This window comes from Panulirus ornatus, chromosome 55 (assembly GCF_036320965.1).
Source record: "Panulirus ornatus isolate Po-2019 chromosome 55, ASM3632096v1, whole genome shotgun sequence".
NCBI lineage: Eukaryota > Metazoa > Arthropoda > Malacostraca > Decapoda > Palinuridae > Panulirus > Panulirus ornatus.
Window position 1 is genome coordinate 26,910,181 of NC_092278.1, and position 20,539 is coordinate 26,930,719.

The window sequence follows — 20,539 nt, forward strand, 5'->3', positions numbered from 1 at the left end:
CGAGGCGTGGGCTATAGATAGAGTTGCGCGGAGGAGGGTGGATGTGCTGGAAATGAAATGTTTGAGGACAATATGTGGTGCAAGGTGGTTTGATCAAGTAAGTAATGAAAGGGTAATAGAGATGTGTGGTAATAAAAAGAGTGTGGTTGAGAGAGCAGAAGAGGGTGTTTTGAAATGGTTTGGTCACATGGAGAGAATGAGTGAGGAAAGATTGACCAAGAAGATATATGTGTCAGAGGTGGAGGGAATGAGGAGAAGTGGAAGACCAAACTGGAGGTAAAAAGATGGAGTGAAAAAGATTTTGAGTGATCAGGGCCTGAACATGCAGGAGGGTGAAAGGCGTGCAAGGAACAGAGTGAACTGGAACAATGTGGTATACCAGGGTTGACGTGCTGTCAATGGATTGAGCCAGGGCATGTGAAGCATCTGGGGTAAACCAGGGAAAGTTCTGTGGGGCATGGATGTGGAAAGGGAGCTGTGGTTTCGGTGCATTATACATGACAGCTAGAGACTGAGTGTGAACGAATGTGGCCTTTGTTGTCTTTTCCTAGCGCTACCTCGGGCACATGCAGGGGGAAGGGGTTGTTATTTCATGTGTGGTGGGGTGGCAACGGGAATGAATAAGGGCAGACAGTATGAATTATGTACATGTGTATATATGCATATGTCTGTGTGTATATATATGTATATGTTGAGATGTATAGGTATGTATATGTGCATGTGTGGACGTGTATGTATATACATGCGTATGTGGGTGGGATGGGCCATTCTTTTGTCTGTTTCCTTGCACTACCTCGCTAACACAGGAGACAGCGACATAGTATAATAAATAAATAAAATATACTAATCACTTATTAGCAGTACGTAAGAAAATGTGATACAATAATACATATTAGTACTTACCAGTAGTACACAGGAAAATGTAATATAATAATATATATTAGTTACTTACCAGTAGTACGTAAGAAAATGTAATATAATAATATACATGAGTTACTTACCAGTAGTATGCAAGAAAATGTAATATAATAATATATATTAGTTACCAGTAGTACGTAAGAAAATGTAATATAATAATACACATTAGTTACTTACCAGTAGTACGTAAGAGGTGTTGTACAATACGTCCAGGGGCCATCTATCGCCAGCTGTAAATAATGATGGATCAATAATTATACATGATAGATCAATAAACATACATACATGATGAGTCAATAATTATACATGATAGATCAATAATTATACATACATGATGGATCAATAATTATACATACATGATGGATCAATGATTATACATACATGATGGATCAATGATTATACATTCATGATGGATCAATGATAATACATATATAATGCATCAATAATTATACATGGATCAAAATTATACATGATGGATCAATAACCATACATACATGATGGATCAAAATAATCATACATGGATCAATAATTATACATACATGATGGATCAATAATCATACATACATGATGGATCAATAATCATACATACAAAATGGATCAATTATACATACATGATAGATCAATGATTATACATACAAGATGCATCAATAACTATACATAAATCAATAATCATACACACATGATGGGTCAATAATTATATATATACATGATGGATAAATAATTATACATACATGATGGATCGAAAATCATACATACAGAATGGATCAATAATTATACATATATGATGGATCAATTATATATATATATATATATATATATATATATATATATATATATATATATATATATATATATACATATATATTTTTTTTTTTCATACTATTCGCCATTTCCTGCATTAGTGAGGTAGCGTTGAGAACAGAGGACTGGGCCTTTGAGGGAATATCCTCACCTGGCCACCTTCTCTGTTCCCTCTTTTGGAAAATTAAAAAAAAGCGAGAGGGGAGGATTTCCAGCCACCCGCTCCCTCCCCTTTTAGTCGCCTTCTACGACATGCAGGGAATACGTGGGAAGTATTCTTTCTCCCCTATCCCCAGGGATAATATATATGTATATATATATACATATATGATGGATCAATATTTATACATACATGATGAGTCAATAACTATACATACATGATGGATCAATAATTATACATATATGATGGATCAATAATTATACATGAGAGGTGTGTGGGAGGATCAATAATTATATATGATGGGTGGGTGGGAGGATCAATAATTATACATGATGGGTGGGTAGATCAATAATCATATATGATGATGGGTGGAAGGATCAATAATTATACACAATGAGGGGGTGGGAGTATCATTAATTATACATGATGGGTGTGTGGGTGGATCAATAATTATACATGATGGGTGGGTGGGAGGAACAATAATTATACATGATGGAACAATATTTATACATGATGGGTGAGTGGGAGGAATAAATAATCATACACGATGGGTGGGTAGATCAATAATTATATTTGGATCAATAAGTATACATGATGAGTGTGTGGGAGGATCAATAATTATATATGATGGGTGGATGGATCAATAATAATACATGATGGGTGGGTGGATGGATCAATAATTATACATGATGGGTGGGTGCAGGATCAATAATTATACATGATGGGTGGGTGGATCAATAATCATACATGATGGATGGGTGGGAAGATCAATCGTTATACATGATGGGTGGGTGGATCAATAATTATACATGATGGGTGGGTGGATCAATAATCATACATGATGGGTGGGTGGATCAATAATTATACATGATGGGTGGGAGGATCAATAATCATACATGATGGGTGGGTGGGAGGATCAATAATTATACACGATGGGTTGGTGGGAGGATCAATAATTATATACGGTGAGTGTGGGTGCAGTGCGACATGCTTGAAGAAAAGTGATCCAGTAGTAGGTCAACATGACACAATAAACCACAACACTGTTGCTGCTGATGATGAAGGCCAGTTATAATGGTTTGGATGTGGAGAAGATGGGAGGACCCATAATGGTTTGGACATGGAGAAGACAGGAGGACCCATAATGGTTTAGACATGGAGAAGACAGGAGGACCCATAATGGTTTGGACATGGAGAAGACGGGAGGACCCATAATGGTTTGGACATGGAGAAGACGGGAGGACCCATAATGGAGGGAACAAGAACAGGAGAGAGACCATAAGAGAGATGGAGGGATGAGGTCCATTGACAGCACGTCAACCCCAGTATACCATATTGTTCCGATTCACTCTATTCCTTACATGCCTTTCACCCTCCTAAAAGTTCTGGCCCAGCTCAATCAAAATCTTTTTCACTCCATCCTTTCCTCACTCATTCTCTCCATATGTCCAAACCATTTCAACACGCCTTCTTCTGCTCTTTCAACCACACTCTTTTTATTTCCACACATCTCTCTTACCCTTTCGTTACTTACTCGATCAAATCACCTCACACCACATATTGTCCTCAAACATATCATTTCCAACACATCCACCCTCCTCTGCACAACCATATCTACAGCCCATGCCTTGCAACCATATAATATTGTTGGAACCACTATTCCTTCAAACATACCCATTTTTGCTCTCTGAGATAAAGTTCTCTCTTTCCACACAATCTTTATCACTCCCACAACCTTCGTCCCCTCCCCCACCATATGACTCACTTCCGCTTCCATGGTTCCATTCGCAGCTATGTCCACTCTCAGATATCTAAAACGATTCACTTTCTCAATTTTTTCTATTCAAACTCACATCCCTTCTAAATTGTTCCTCAATCCTGTTAAACTCAATAACCTTGATTCTATTCATATACTCTTAACTTTCTCCTGTCACACACTCTTCCGAACTGTCACCAGTGCTGTATCATCAGCGAACAAAAACTGACTCACATGCCAGGCTTTCTCATCCCCAACAGACTGCATACTTGCCTCTCTCTCCAAATCTCTTGCATTTACTTTCCTAACCACCTCATCCATAAACAATTGCCCCTCTTTCCAAAACTCTTGCATTTACTTTCCTAACCACCCCATCCATAAACAAAATGAACCATGGTGACATTATACATCCCTGCCCAAGACCAAAATTCTAAAGGAATCAATCACTCTTCTCTTCCAACTCATACACATGCCTTACATCCTTGATAAAAACTTCTCTGCTTCCAGCAACTTACCTCCCATAAAATATACTCTTAAGACCTTCCACAAAGCATCTCTATCAACCCTATCATATGCCTTCTCCAGATCCATAAATGCCACACACAAATCCATCTGTTTTTCTAAGTATTTCTCACAAACATTCTTCAAAGCAAACACCTGATCCACACATCCTCTACCACTTCTGAAACCACACTGCACTTCCCCAGTCTGATGCTCTGTGCATACCTTTACCCTCTCAATCAATACCATTCCATATAATTTCCTAGGAATACCCAACAAACTTATGCCTTTCTAGTTTGAACACTTACCTTTATCCCCTTCGCCTTTGTACAATGGCACTATATATGCATACCCGCCAATCCTCAGGCACTTCACCATGGTCCATGCATACAATGAATATCCTTACCAACCAATCAACAATACAGTCATCCCCTTTCTGAAGAAATTCAACTGCAATACCATCCAAACCCGCCGCAATGCCAAATTTCATCTTACACAAGGCTTTTATATCCTCTCTTAACCAAACCATTCTCCCTGACTCTCACTTCACACACCACCCCGACCAAAACACCATACATCTGCCACTCTATCACCAAACACATTCAACAAACCTTCAAAATACTCACTCCATCTCCTCACTTCATCACTACCTGTTATCACTTGCTTCCTTCACTGATGTCTCCATTGTCTTATGCACTTTATTTACCTCTTTCCAAAATATCTTTTTATTCTCCCTAGAGTCTTATGACACTCTCTCCCACCAACACTCATTTGCCCTCTTTTTCAAACTCTGCACATTCTCTTGACCTGCTGCTGCTTTCTCTTATACATCTCCCAATCATTTTAACTCCTTCCCTGAAAGTGCTGCCCAAACACCTCTCTTTTCTTTCACTAACAACTTTACTTCTTCATCCCACCACTCTCTACCCTTTCTAATCTGCCCACTTCCCATCTTTCTCATGCCACATGCATCTTTTGCACATGCTATCACTGCTTCCCTAATACATCCCATTCCCCACCCGCTCCCCTCACGTCATTTGCTCTCACCTTTTGCCATTCTACACACAATCTCTCCCAGTACTTCCTTACATAAGTGTCATTTCCAAGCTCACTTACTCTCACCAGTCTCTTCTCCCCAACATTTTCTCTTCTCAGCACACAAATCCATAAGCTCTTTACCATTTCCATTGAAAACACTGAATACCCCATGCACACTAATAATACCCTCAACTGCCACATTACTCACCTTCACATCTAAATCACCTATCACTAATACCCGGTATTTTACATCAGAACTACTGACACACTTACTCAACAGCTTCCATATATATGTATACACACACACACACACACACATATATATATATATATATATATATATATATATATATATATATATATATATATATATATATAAAGTATAATAAAATAAAAATATATATATATATATATATATATATATGCGCTACCTCGCAAACGCGGGAGACAGCGACAAAGTATAAAAAAAAAAAAAAAAAAAAAAAAAATATATATATATATATATATATATATATATATATATATATATATATATATATTTTTTTTTTTTTTTTCATACTATTCGCCATTTCCCGCGATAGCGAGGTAGCGTTAAGAACAGAGGACTGGGCCTTTGAGGGAATATCCTCACCTGACCCCCTTCTCTCTTCCTTCTTTTGGAAAAAAAAAAAAAGAAAAACGAGAGGGGAGGATTTCCAGCCACCCGCTCCCTTCCCTTTTAGTCGCCTTCTACGATACGCAGGGAATACGTGGGAAGTATTCTTTCTCCCCTATCCCCAGGGATAATATATATATATATATATATATATATATATATATATATATATATATATATATATATATATATACATATACATATATATATATATATATATATATATATATATATATATATATATATATATATATATATATATATATAAATATATATATATAAAGTATAATAAAATAAAAAATAATATATATATATATATATATATATATATATATATATATATATATATATATATATATATATATATAAAGTATAATAAAGTATAATAAAATAAAATATATATATATATATATATATATATATATATATATATATATTTTTTTTTTTTTTGCTTTGTCGCTGTCTCCCGCGTTTGCGAGGTAGCGCAAGGAAACAGACGAAAGAAATGGCCCAACCCACCCCCATACACATGTATATACATATGTCCACACACGCAAATATACATACCTACACAGCTTTCCATGGTTTACCCTAGACACTTCACATGCCCTGATTCAATCCACTGACAGCACGTCAACCCCGGTATACCACATCGATCCAATTCACTCTATTCCTTGCCCTCCTTTCACCCTCCTGCATGTTCAGGCCCTGATCACACAAAATCTTTTTCACTCCATCTTTCCACCTCCAATTTGGTCTCCCACTTCTCCTCGTTCCCTCCACCTCCGACACATATATCCTCTTGGTCAATCTTTCCTCACTCATTCTCTCCATGTGCCCAAACCATTTCAAAACACCCTCTTCTGCTCTCTCAACCACGCTCTTTTTATTTCCACACATCTCTCTTACCCTTACGTTACTTACTCGATCAAACCACCTCACACCACACATTGTCCTCAAACATCTCATTTCCAGCACATCTATCCTCCTGCGCACAACTCTATCCATAGCTCACGCCTCGCAACCATACAACATTGTTGGAACCACTATTCCTTCAAACATACCCATTTTTGCTTTCCGAGATAATGTTCTCGACTTCCACACATTCTTCAAGGCTCCCAGGATTTTCGCCCCCTCCCCCACCCTGTGATCCACTTCCGCTTCCATGGTTCCATCCGCTGCCAGATCCACTCCCAGATATCTAAAACACTTTACTTCCTCCAGTTTTGCTCCATTCAAACTTACCTCCCAATTGACTTGACCCTCAACCCTACTGTACCTAATAACCTTGCTCTTATTCACATTTACTCTTAACTTTCTTCTTTCACACACTTTTCCAAACTCAGTCACCAGCTTCTGCAGTTTCTCACATGAATCAGCCACCAGCGCTCTATCATCAGCGAACAACAACTGACTCACTTCCCAAGCTCTCTCATCCCCAACAAACTTCATACTTGCCCCTCTTTCCAAAACTCTTGCATTTACCTCCCTAACAACCCCATCCATAAACAAATTAAACAACCATGGAGACATCACACACCCCTGCCGCAAACCTACATTCACTGAGAACCAATCACTTTCCTCTCTTCCTACACGTACACATGCCTTACATCCTCGATAAAAACTTTTCACTGCTTCTAACAACTTGCCACCCACACCATATATTCTTAATACCTTCCACAGAGCATCTCTATCAACTCTATCATATGCCTTCTCCAGATCCATAAATGCTACATACAGATCCATTTGCTTTTCTAAGTATTTCTCACATACATTCTTCAAAGCAAAGACCTGATCCACACATCCTCTACCACTTCTGAAACCACACTGCTCTTCCCCAATCTCATGCTCTGTACATGCCTTCACCCTCTCAATCAATACCCTCCCATATAATTTACCAGGAATACTCAACAAACTTATACCTCTGTAATTTGAGCACTCACTCTTATCCCCTTTGCCTTTGTACAATGGAACTATGCATGCATTTCGCCAATCCTCAGGCACCTCACCATGAGTCATACATACATTAAATAACCTTACCAACCAGTCAATAATACAGTCACCCCCTTTTTTAATAAACTCCACTGCAATACCATCCAAACCTGCTGCCTTGCCGGCTTTCATCTTCCACAAAGCTTTTACTACCTCTTCTCTGTTTACCAAATCATTTTCCCTAACCCTCTCACTTTGCACACCACCTCGACCAAAACACCCTATATCTGAAACTCTATCAGCAAACACATTCAACAAACCTTCAAAATACTCACTCCATCTCCTTCTCACATCACCACTACTATATATATATATATATATATATATATATATATATATATATATATATATATATATATATATACATATATATATATATATATTATTATTATTATTATTATTATTATCATTTTGCTCTGTCGTTGTCTCCTGCGTTAGTGAGGTAGCGCAGGGAAACAGACGAAAGAATGGCCCAACCCACCCACATACACATGTATATACATACACGTCCACACACGCAAATATACATACCTATACATCTCAAAGTATACATATATATATACACCCACAGACATATACATATATACACATGTACATAATTCATACAGTCTGCCTTTATTTATTCCCATCGTGGCGCCACCTTGCCACACATGGAATAACAACCCCCTCTCCCCCTCATGTGTGCGAGGTAGCGCTAGGAAAAGACAACAAAGGCCCCATTCGTTCACACTCAGTCTCTAGATGTCATGTAATAATGCACCGAAACCACAGCTCCCTTTCCACATCCAGGCCCCTCAGAACTTTCCATGGTTTACCCCAGACGCTTCACATGCCCTGGTTCAATCCATTGACAGCACGTCAACCCAGTATACCACATCGTTCCAATTCACTCTATCCTTGCACACCTTTCACCCTCCTGCATGTTCAGGCCCCGATCACACAAAATCTTTTTCACTCCATCTTTCCACCTCCAGTTTGGTCTCCCACTTCTCCTCGTTCCCTCCACCTCTGACACATATATCCTCTTAGTCAATCTTTCCTCACTCATTCTCTCCATGTGCCCAAACCATTTTAAAACACCCTCTTCTGCTCTCTCACCACACTCTTTTTATTACCACACATCTCTCCTACCCTTTCATTACTTAATCAAACCACCTCACACCACATATTGTCTTCAAACATCTCATTTCTAGCACACCCACCCTCCTTCGCATAACTCTATCTATAGCCCACACCTTGCAACCATATAACATTGTTGGAACCACTATTCCTTCAAACATACCCATTTCTGCTTTTAATATAACTTTCTCTACTTCCATACGTTTTTCAACGCTCCCAGATGTTTTGCCCCCTCCTCCACCTTATGATTCACTTCTGCTTCCATGGTTCCATCCACTGCCAAATCCACTCCCAGATATCTGAAACACTTCACTTCCTCCAGTTTATCTCCATTCACACTTACCTCCCAATTCACTTGTCCCTCAACCCTACTGTACCTAATACCCTTACTCTTATTCACATTTACTCTCAGCTTTCTTCTTTCACACACTTTACCAAACTCAGTCACCAGCTTCTGCAGTTTCTCACCCAAATCAGCCACCAGAGCTGTATCATCAGTGAACAACTGACTCACTTCCCAAGCTCTCTCATCCACAACAAACTGCATACTTGCCCCTCTTTCCAAAACTCTTGCATTCACCTCCCTAATAACCCCATCCATAAACAAATTAAACAACCATGGAGACATCACGCACCCCTGCCACAAACCAACGTTCAATGAGAACCAATCACTTTCCTCTCTTCCTACTCGTACAAGTCTTACATCCTCGATAAAAACTTTTCACTGCTTCTAACAACTTGCCTCCCACACCATATATTCTTAATACCTTCCACAGAGCATCCCTATCAACTCTATCACATGCCTTCTCCAGATCCATATATGCTACATACAAATCTATTTGCTTTTCTAAGTATTTCTCACATACATTCTTCAAAGCAAACATCTGATCCACACATCCTCTACCACTTCTGAAACCACACTGCTCTTCCCCAATCTCATGCTCTGTACATGCCTTCACTCTCTCAATCAATACCCTCCCATATAATTTCCCAGGAATACTCAACAAACTTATACCTCTGTAATTTGAGCACTCACTTTTATCCCCTTTGCCTTTGTACAATGGCACTATGCAAGCATTCCACCAATCCTTAGGCACCTCACCATGAGTCATACATACATTAAATAACCTTACCAACCAGTCAACAATACAGTCATCCCCTTTATTAATAAATTCCACTGCAATACCATCCAAACCTGCTGCCTTGCCGGCTTTCATCTTCTGGAAAGCTTTTAATACCTCTTCTCTGTTTCCCTAACCCTCTCACTTTGCACACCACTTCGACCAAAACACCCTATATCTGCCACTCTATCATTAAACACATTCAACAAACCTTCAAAATACTCACTCCATCTCCTCACATCACCACTACTTGTTATTACCTCTCCATTAGCCCCCTTCACTTATATTCCCATTTGTTCCCTTGTCTTACGCACTTTATTTACCTCCTTCCAAAACATCTTTTTATTCTCCCTAAAATCTAATGATACTCTCTAACCCAAATCTTGTTTCCCTCTTTCTTATCTCTTCCACCCTTCTCTTGACTTCCTGCCTTTCTTTTATATATCTCCCAGTCATTTGCATTATTTCCCTGCAAAAATCTTCCAAATGCCTCTCTCTTCTCTTTCACTAATAATCTTACTTCATCACACAACTCACTACCCTTACTAATATGCCCACCTCCAACGCTTCTCATGCCACAAGCATCTTTTGCGCAAGCCATCGCTGCTTCCCTAAATACATCCCATTCCTCCCCCACTCCCCTTATCTCCTTTGTTCTCACCTTTTTCCATTCTGTACTCAGTCTTTCCTGGTACTTCCTCACACAAGTCTCCTTCCCAAGCTCACTCACTCTCACCACTCTCTTCACCCCAACATTCTCTCTTCTTTTCTGAAAACCTCTACAAATCTTCACCTTTGCCTCCATGAGATAATGATCAAGCATCCCTCCAGTTGCACCTCTCAGCACATTAACATCCAAAAGTCTCTCTTTTGCGCGCCTATCAATTAACACGTAATCCAATAACGCTCTCTGGCCATCTCTCCTACTTACATTCGTATACTTATATATATATCTCTCTTTTTAAACCAGGTATTCCCAATCATCAGTCCTTTTTCAGCACATAAATCTACAAGCTTTTCACCATTTCCATTTACAACAGTGAACACCCCATGTACACCAATTATTCCCTCAACTACCACATTACTCACCTTTGCATTCAAATCACCCATCACCAGTCCTTTTTCAGCACATAAATCTACAAGCTTTTCACCATTTCCATTTACAACAGTGAACACCCCATGTACACCAATTATTCCCTCAACTACCACATTACTCACCTTTGCATTCAAATCACCCATCACTATAACCTGGTCTCGTGCATCAAAACTACTAATACACTCACTCAGCTGCTCCCAAAACACTTGCCTCTCATGACCTTTCTTCTCATGCCCAGGTACATATACATGAATAATCACTCATCTCTCTCTATCCACTTTCAGTTTTACCCATATCAATCTAGAGTTTACTTTCTTACACTCTATCACGTACTCCCACCACTCATGTTTCAGGAGTAGTGCTACTCCTTCCCTTGCTCTTGTCCTCTCACTAACCCCTGACTTTACTCCCAAGACATTCCCAAACCACTCTTCCCCTTTACCCTTGAGCTTTGTTTCACCAGAGCCATAACATCCAGGTTCCTTTCCTCAAACATACTACCTATCTCTCCTTTTTTCTCATCTTGATTACATCCACACACATTTAGACACCCCAATCTGAGCCTTCAAGGAGGATGAGCATTCCCTGCGTGACTCCTTTTTCTGTTTCCCCTATTAGAAAGTTAAAATACAAGGAAGGGAGGGTTTCTAGCCCCCCTAGCTCCCGTCCCCTTTAGTCGCCTTCTAAGACACGTGAGGAATGCGTGGGAAGTATTCTTTCTCCCCTATCCCCAAGGATATATATATATATATTTATTATTTATTTTATTTATTTTGCTTTGTCGCTGTCTCCCGCGTTAGCGAGGTAGCGCAAGGAAACAGACGAAAGAATGGCCCAACCCGCCCACATACACATGTATATACATACATGTCCACATATGCACAATATACATACCTATACATCTCAATGTACACATATATATATACACACAGACATATACATATATACACATGTACATAATTCATACTGTCTGTCTTTATTTGTTCCCATCGCCACCTCGCCACACATGGAATAACAACCCCCTCCCCCCTCATGTGTGCGAGGTAGCGCTAGGAAAAACACCAAAGGCCCCATTCGTTCACACTCAGTCTCTAGCTGTCATGTAATAATGCACCGAAACCACAGCTCCCTTTCCACATCCAGGCCCCACACACTTTGCATTGTTTACCCCAGGCGCTTCACATGCCCTGGTTCAATCCATTGACAGCACGTCGACCCCGGTATACTACATCGTTCCAATTCACTCTATTCCTTGCACGCCTTTCACCCTCATGCATGTTCAGGCCCCAATCACTCAAAATCTTTTTCACTCCATCTTTCCACCTCCAATTTGGTCTCCCACTTCCCCTCGTTCCCTCCACCTCTGACACATATATCCTCTTGGTCAATCTTTCCTCACTCATTCTCTCCATGTGACCAAACCATTTCAAAACACCCTCTTCTGCTCTCTCAACCACACTCTTTTCATTTCCATACATCTCTCTCACCCTTACATTGCTTACTCGATCAAACCACCTCACACCACATATTGTCCTCAAACATCTCATTTCCAGCACATCCACCCTCCTGCGCACAACTCTATCCATAGCCCATGCCTCGCAACCATACAACATTGTTGGAACCACTATTCCTTCAAACATACCCATTTTTGCTTTCCAAGATAATGTTTTCGACTTCCAAACATTCTTCAAGGCTCCCAGAATTTTCGCCCCCTCCCCCACCCTATGATTCACTTCCGCTTCCATGGTTCCATCCGCTGCCAGATCCACTCCCAGATATCTAAAACACTTCACTTCCTCCAGCTTTTCTCCATTCAAACTTACCTCCCAATTGACTTGACCCTCAACCCTACTGTACTTAATAACCTTGCTTTTATTCACATTTACTCTTAACTTTCTTGTTTCACACACTTTATATATATATATTTATTTTTTTTTTTATTATACTTTGTCGCTGTCTCCCGCGTTTGCGAGGTAGTGCAAGGAAACAGACGAAAGAAATGGCCCAACCCCCCCCATACACATGTATATACATACGTCCACACACGCAAATATACATACCTACACAGCTTTCCATGGTTTACCCCAGACGCTTCACATGCCTTGATTCAATCCACTGACAGCACGTCAACCCCGGTATACCACATCGCTCCAATTCACTCTATTCCTTGCCCTCCTTTCACCCTCCTGCATGTTCAGGCCCCGATCACACAAAATCTTTTTCACTCCATCTTTCCACCTCCAATTTGGTCTCCCTCTTCTCCTCGTTCCCTCCACCTCCAACACATATATCCTCTTGGTCAATCTTTCCTCACTCATTCTCTCCATGTGCCCAAACCACTTCAAAACACCCTCTTCTGCTCTCTCAACCACGCTCTTTTTATTTCCACACATCTTTCTTACCCTTACGTTACTCACTCGATCAAACCACCTCACACCACACATTGTCCTCAAACATCTCATTTCCAGCACATCCATCCTCCTGCGCACAACTCTATCCATAGCCCACGCCTCGCAACCATACAACATTGTTGGAACCACTATTCCTTCAAACATACCCATTTTTGCTTTCCGAGATAATGTTCTCGACTTCCACACATTCTTCAAGGCCGCCAGAATTTTCGCCCCCTCCCCCACCCTATGATCCACTTCCACTTCCATGGTTCCATCCGCTGCCAGATCCACTCCCAGATATCTAAAACACTTCACTTCCTCCAGTTTTTCTCCATTCAAACTCACCTCCCAATTGACTTGACCCTCAACCCTACTGTACCTAATAACCTTGCTCTTATTCACATTTACTCTTAACTTTCTTCTTCCACACACACTTTACCAAACTCAGTCACCAGCTTCTGCAGTTTCTCACATGAATCAGCCACCAGCGCTGTATCATCAGCGAACAACAACTGACTCACTTCCCAAGCTCTCTCACCCCCAACAGACTTCATACTTGCCCCTCTTTCCAAAACTCTTACATTTACCTCCCTAACAACCCCATCCATAAACAAATTAAACAACCATGGAGACATCACACACCCCTGCCGCAAACCTACATTCACTGAGAACCAATCACTTTCCTCTCTTCCTACACGTACACATGCCTTACATCCTCGATAAAAACTTTTCACTGCTTCTAACAACTTTCCTCCCACACCATATATTCTTAATACCTTCCACAGAGCATCTCTATCAACTCTATCATATGCCTTCTCCAGATCCATAAATGCTACATACAAATCCATTTGCTTTTCTAAGTATTTCTTACATACATTCTTCAAAGCAAACACCTGATCCACACATCCTCTACCACTTCTGAAACCACACTGCTCTTCCCCAATCTCATGCTCTGTACATGCCTTCACCCTCTCAATCAATACCCTCCCATATAATTTACCAGGAATACTCAACAAACTTATACCTCTGTAATTTGAGCACTCACTCTTATCCCCTTTGCCTTTGTACAATGGCACTATGCACGCATTCCGCCAATCCTCAGGCACCTCACCATGAGTCATACATACATTAAATAACCTTACCAACCAGTCCACAATACAGTCACCCCCTTTTCTAATAAATTCCACTGCAATACCATCCAAACCTGCTGCCTTGCCGGCTTTCATCTTCCGCAAAGCTTTCACTACCTCTTCTCTGTTTACCAAATCATTTTCCCTAACCCTCTCACTTTGCACACCACCTCGACCAAAACACCCTCTATCTGCCACTCTATCATCAAACACATTGAACAAACCTTCAAAATACTCACTCCATCTCCTCACATCACCACTACTTGTTATCACCTCCCCATATATATATATATATATATATATATATATTTTTTTTTTTTTTTTTTTTTATACTTTGTCGCTGTCTTCCGCGTTTGCGAGGTAGCGCAAGGAAACAGACGAAAGAAATGGCCCAACCCCCCCCATACACATGTACATACGTCCACACACGCAAATATACATACCTACACAGCTTTCCATGGTTTACCCCAGACGCTTCACATGCCTTGATTCAATCCACTGACAGCACGTCAACCCCTGTATACCACATCGCTCCAATTCACTCTATTCCTTGCCCTCCTTTCACCCTCCTGCATGTTCAGGCCCCGATCACACAAAATCTTTTTCACTCCATCTTTCCACCTCCAATTTGGTCTCCCTCTTCTCCTCGTTCCCTCCACCTCCGACACATATATCCTCTTGGTCAATCTTTCCTCACTCATTCTCTCCATGTGCCCAAACCATTTCAAAACACCCTCTTCTGCTCTCTCAACCACGCTCTTTTTATTTCCACACATTTCTCTTACCCTTACGTTACTTACTCGATCAAACCACCTCACACCACACATTGTCCTCCAACATCTCATTTCCAGCACATCCATCCTCCTGCGCACATCTCTATCCATAGCCCACGCCTCGCAACCATACAACATTGTTGGAACCACTATTCCTTCAAACATACCCATTTTTGCTTTCTGAGATAATGTTCTCGACTTCCACACATTTTTCAAGGCTCCCAAAATTTTCGCCCCCTCCCCCACCCTATGATCCACTTCCGCTTCCATGGTTCCATCCGCTGACAGATCCACTCCCAGATATCTAAAACACTTCACTTCCTCCAGTTTTTCTCCATTCAAACTCACCTCCCAATTGACTTGACCCTCACCCCTACTGTACCTAATAACCTTGCTCTTATTCACATTTACTCTTAACTTTCTTCTTCCACACACTTTACCAAACTCAGTCACCAGCTTCTGCAGTTTCTCACATGAATCAGCCACCAGCGCTGTATCATCAGCGAACAATATATATATATATGTATATATATATATATATATATATATATATATATATATATATATATATATATATATATATGAGTTTACCTATACATGTATAGGTATGTATATCTGCGTGTGTGGACGTGTATGTATATACATTGTGTATGGGGGGGGTTGGGCCATTTCTTTCATCTGTTTCCTTGTGCTACCTCGCAAACGTGGGAGACAGCGACAAAGCAAAATAAAGTAAAAATAAATTAATAAATAAATATATGAGTTTGGTAAAGTGTGTGAAAGAAGAAAATTAAGAGTAAATGTGAATAAGAGCAAGGTTATTAGGTACAGTAGGGTTGAGGGTCAAGTCAATTGGGAGGTAAGTTTGAATGGAGAAATACTGGAGGAAGTAAAGTGTTTTAGATATCTGGGAGTGGATCTGGCAGCGGATGGAACCATGGAAGCAAAAGTGAATCATAGGGTGGGGGAGGGGGCGAAAATCCTGGGAGCCTTGAAGAATGTGTGGAAGTTGAGAACATTATCTCGGAAAGCAAAAATAGCTATGTTTGAAGGAATGGGTTCCAACAATGTTGTATGGTTGCGAGGCGTGGGCTATGGATAGAGTTGTGCGCAGGAGGGTGGATGTGCTGCAAATGAGATGTTTGAGGACAATATGTGGTGTGAGGTGGTTTGATTGAGTAAGTAATGTAAGGGTAAGAGAGATGTGTGGAAATAAAAAGAGCATGGTTGAGAGACCAGAAGAGGGTGTTTTGAAATGGTTTGGGCACATGGAGAGAATGAGTGAGGAAAGATTGACCAAGAGGATATATGTGTCGGAGGTGGAGGGAGCAAGGAGAAGAGGGAGACCAAATTGGAGGTGGAAAGATGGAGTGAAAAAGATTTTGTGTGATCGGGGCCTGAACATGCAGGAGGGTGAAAGGAGGGCAAGGAATAGAGTGAATTGGAGCGATGTGGTATACCGGGGTTGACGTGCTGTCAGTGGATTGAATCAAGGCATGTGAAGCGTCTGGGGTAAACCATGGAAAGCTGTGTAGGTATGTATATTTGCGTGTGTGGACGTATGTATATACATGTGTATGGGGGGGTTGGGCCATTTCTTTCGTCAGTTTCCTTGCGCTACCTCGCAAATGCGGGAGACAGCGACAAAGTATAGAAAAAAAAAAAAATATCAGTCTAACTTCTATTCCTTGCACAGCTCACATGCTTCGGCATGTTCAGGACCCAAGCACTCAAACCATCATTTACTTCATCTTTCTGTCTCAAGTTTGGTCTCTCTCTTCTTGTCTTCATCATCAGTCCTCATTCATTCTGTCCACATGTCTAAACCACTTCAGCACACAATATTCAACTTCTCGCATCCAATCATTTCTTACTTGATCAATCATCCTAACACCATATATTCTCCTAAAACATTTAAAATCCAATGTCAACTCTTCTGTATTTTCCTATGCATGGTTGACACTGTCCAACCTACCAAACATGAGCTATCTGGCCTGTCACACATTGTTTACTTCAGCCATCATGGTTCCCTCCACTCTGGGCCAAGGATCTAAAACACATGTTCACTAAATCAGGATTCTCGCCATTAAAAGCCTCACTCTAAACAACCTGTCTTTCTCTACAGTGCCAGTCATATTAACTCTATCCCCAAATACCTTCTCCCAAACTAAGTATCTTTCTGCACTATTTCCTCCCTGTATATATCTTCCTGCCCTATTTCTTCCCTTTATGTATCTTCTTCCACTATTTCTTCCCTGCATGTATCTTTCTGCACTATTTCTTCCCTGCATGCATCGTTCTACACTATTTCTTCCCTGTATGTAATTTCCTGCACTATTTTTCCCCGTATGTATCCTTCTGCACTATTTCTTCCCTGTATTATCTTCCTGCACTATTTCCTCCCTTTATGTATCTTCCTACACTATTTCTTCCCTGTATGTATCTTTCTGCACTATTTCTTCCCTGTATGTATCTTCCTGCCCTATTTCTTCCCTGTATGTATCTTCTTGAACTATTTCTTCCCTGTATGTATCTTTCTGCACTATTTCTTCCCTGCATGTATTTTTCTACACTATTTCTTCCCTGTATGTATCCTCCTGCACTATTTTCCCCTGTATGTATCCTTCTGCACTATTTCTTCCCTGTATTATCTTCCTGCACTATTTCTTCCCTGTATGTATCTTCCTGCACTATTTCTTTCCTGTATGTATCTTCCTGCACTATTTCTTCCCTGTATGTATCTTCCTGCACTATTTCTTTCCTGTATGTATCTTCCTGCACTATTTCTTCCCTGTATGTATCTTCCTGCACTATTTCTTTCCTGTATGTATCTTCCTGCACTATTTCTTTCCTGTATGTATCTTCCTGCACTATTTCTTCCCTGTATGTATCTTCCTGCACTATTTCTTCCCTGTATGTATCTTCCTGCACTATTTCTTCCCTGTATGTATCTTCCTGCACTATTTCTTCCCTGTATGTATCTTTCTGCATCATTTCTTCCCTGTATGTATCTTCCTGCACTATTTCTTCCCTGTATGTATCTTTCTGCATTATTTCTTCCCTGGATGTATCTTCCTACACTACTTCTTCCCTATATGTATCTTCCTGCACTATATCCACCCTGTATGTATCTTCCTACACTACTTCTTCCCTGTATGTATCTTCCTACACTACTTCTTCCCTGTATGTATCTTCCTACACTATTTCTTCCCTGTATGTATCTTCCTGCATTATTTCCTCCCTGTATGTATCTTCCTGCACTATTTCTTCCCTGTATGTATCTTCCTACACTACTTCCCTGTATGTATCTTCCTACACTATTTTCCTTGTATGTATCTTCCTGCACTATTTCCTCCCTGTATGTATCTTACTACACTACTTCTTCCCTGTAAGTATCTTCCTACACTATTTTCCCTGTGTGTATCTTCCTGCACTATTTCTTCCCTGTATGTATCTTCCTACACTATTTTCCCTGTGTGTATCTTCCTGCACTATTTCTTCCCTGTATGTATCTTCCTGCACTATTTCTTCCCTGTATATATCTTCCTGCACTATTTCCTCCCTGTATGTATCTTCCTGCACTATTTCCTCCCTGTATGTATCTTCCTGCACTATTTCTTCCCTGTATGTATCTTCCTGCACTATTTCCTCCATGTATGTATCTTTGTGCAGTATTTCATCTTAGTATGTATCTTTATGCACTGTATGTATCAAATATAAACACCAACAGAGTATACTTATGTTTGATGATGTAGACTCTAATATGTACGTACCTAATATCAACATTAAAGTTCAAGGTTAACATATACGTACCTAAGATTAACATTAAAGTTCAAGGTTAACATGTATGTACCTAATACTGACATCAAAGTTCAGGGTTAACATGCACGTACCTAATATTAACATTAAAGTTCAAGGTTAACATGTACATACCTAATATTAACATTGAAGTTCAAGGTTAACATGTACGTACCTATTATCAACATTAAGTTCAACGTTAACATGTACATGCCTATTATTAACATTAAAGTTCAGGGTTAACATGTACGTATCTATTATCACATTAAAGTTCACGGTTAACATGTATGTACCTAATATTAACATTAAAGTTCAAGGCTAACATGTATGTAAATAATATAAACATTAAAGTTCAAGGTTAATATGTACATACCTAATATCAACATCAAAGTTCAAGGTTAACATGTACGTACCTAACATTAACATTAAAGTTCAAGGTTAATATGTACATACCTAATATCAACATCAAAGTTCAATGTTAACATGTACGTACCTAACATTAACATTAAAGTTCAAGGTTAATATGTATGTACCTAATATTAACATTAAACTTCGAGGTTAAGATGTACCTACCTAATATTAACATTAAAGTTCAAGGTTAACATGTACGTACCTAATATTAACATTAAAGTTCAAGGTTAACATGTACGTACACATTATTAACATTAAAGTTCAAGGTTAACATATACGTACACATTATTAACATTAAAGTTCAAGGTTAACATGTACGTACCTATTATTAACATTAAAGTTCAAGGTTAACATGTACGTACACATTATTAACATTAAAGTTCAAGGTTAACATGTACGTACCTATCTTTCACACTTAAGTTCAAGGTTAACATGTACGTAACTATCATTAACATTAAAGTTCAAGGTTAACATGTACATACACATTAACATTAAAGTTCAAGGTTAACATGTATGTAACTATCATTAACATTAAAGTTCAAGGTTAACATGTACATACACATTAACATTAAAGTTCAAGGTTAACATGTACGTAACTATCATTAACATTAAAGTTCAAGGTTAACATGTGCGTACCTTTTATTAACATCAAAGATATGTTTTGGCATATCACAAGCTGTCATTTGTCAGCAATTTTTCTGAAACATTAAGTCAACTTTCTTATATAAGAAAAAACTACTATAAATATAGACAATTCTCTAGCAATGGTGTTAACATTAAAGATGTTAATAACCTATATGTAAGTATCAAGTCTATCTGGCTCTCTCTAAGTGTTAAGTGAGCCAGTAAAACTTCTCATTTACTAGTATTTCGTAAA

General features: G+C 39.5%; 1 protein-coding gene across 4 annotated transcripts in view; it reads right to left on the minus strand.

The window, feature by feature from the left end:
• LOC139765620 (WD repeat and SOCS box-containing protein 1-like) overlaps positions 1 to 20,539 on the minus strand; it is a 193,098-nt gene that overhangs the window by 157,263 nt on the left and 15,296 nt on the right. For all 4 annotated transcript variants that reach the window (XM_071693289.1, XM_071693287.1, XM_071693290.1 and 1 more), the window contains exon 2: positions 1,096 to 1,148. In XM_071693289.1, coding sequence (XP_071549390.1) covers positions 1,096 to 1,138 — 43 coding nt within the window. In that variant the 5' untranslated portion in view covers positions 1,139 to 1,148. The remainder of the gene's footprint in view (positions 1 to 1,095; positions 1,149 to 20,539) is intronic.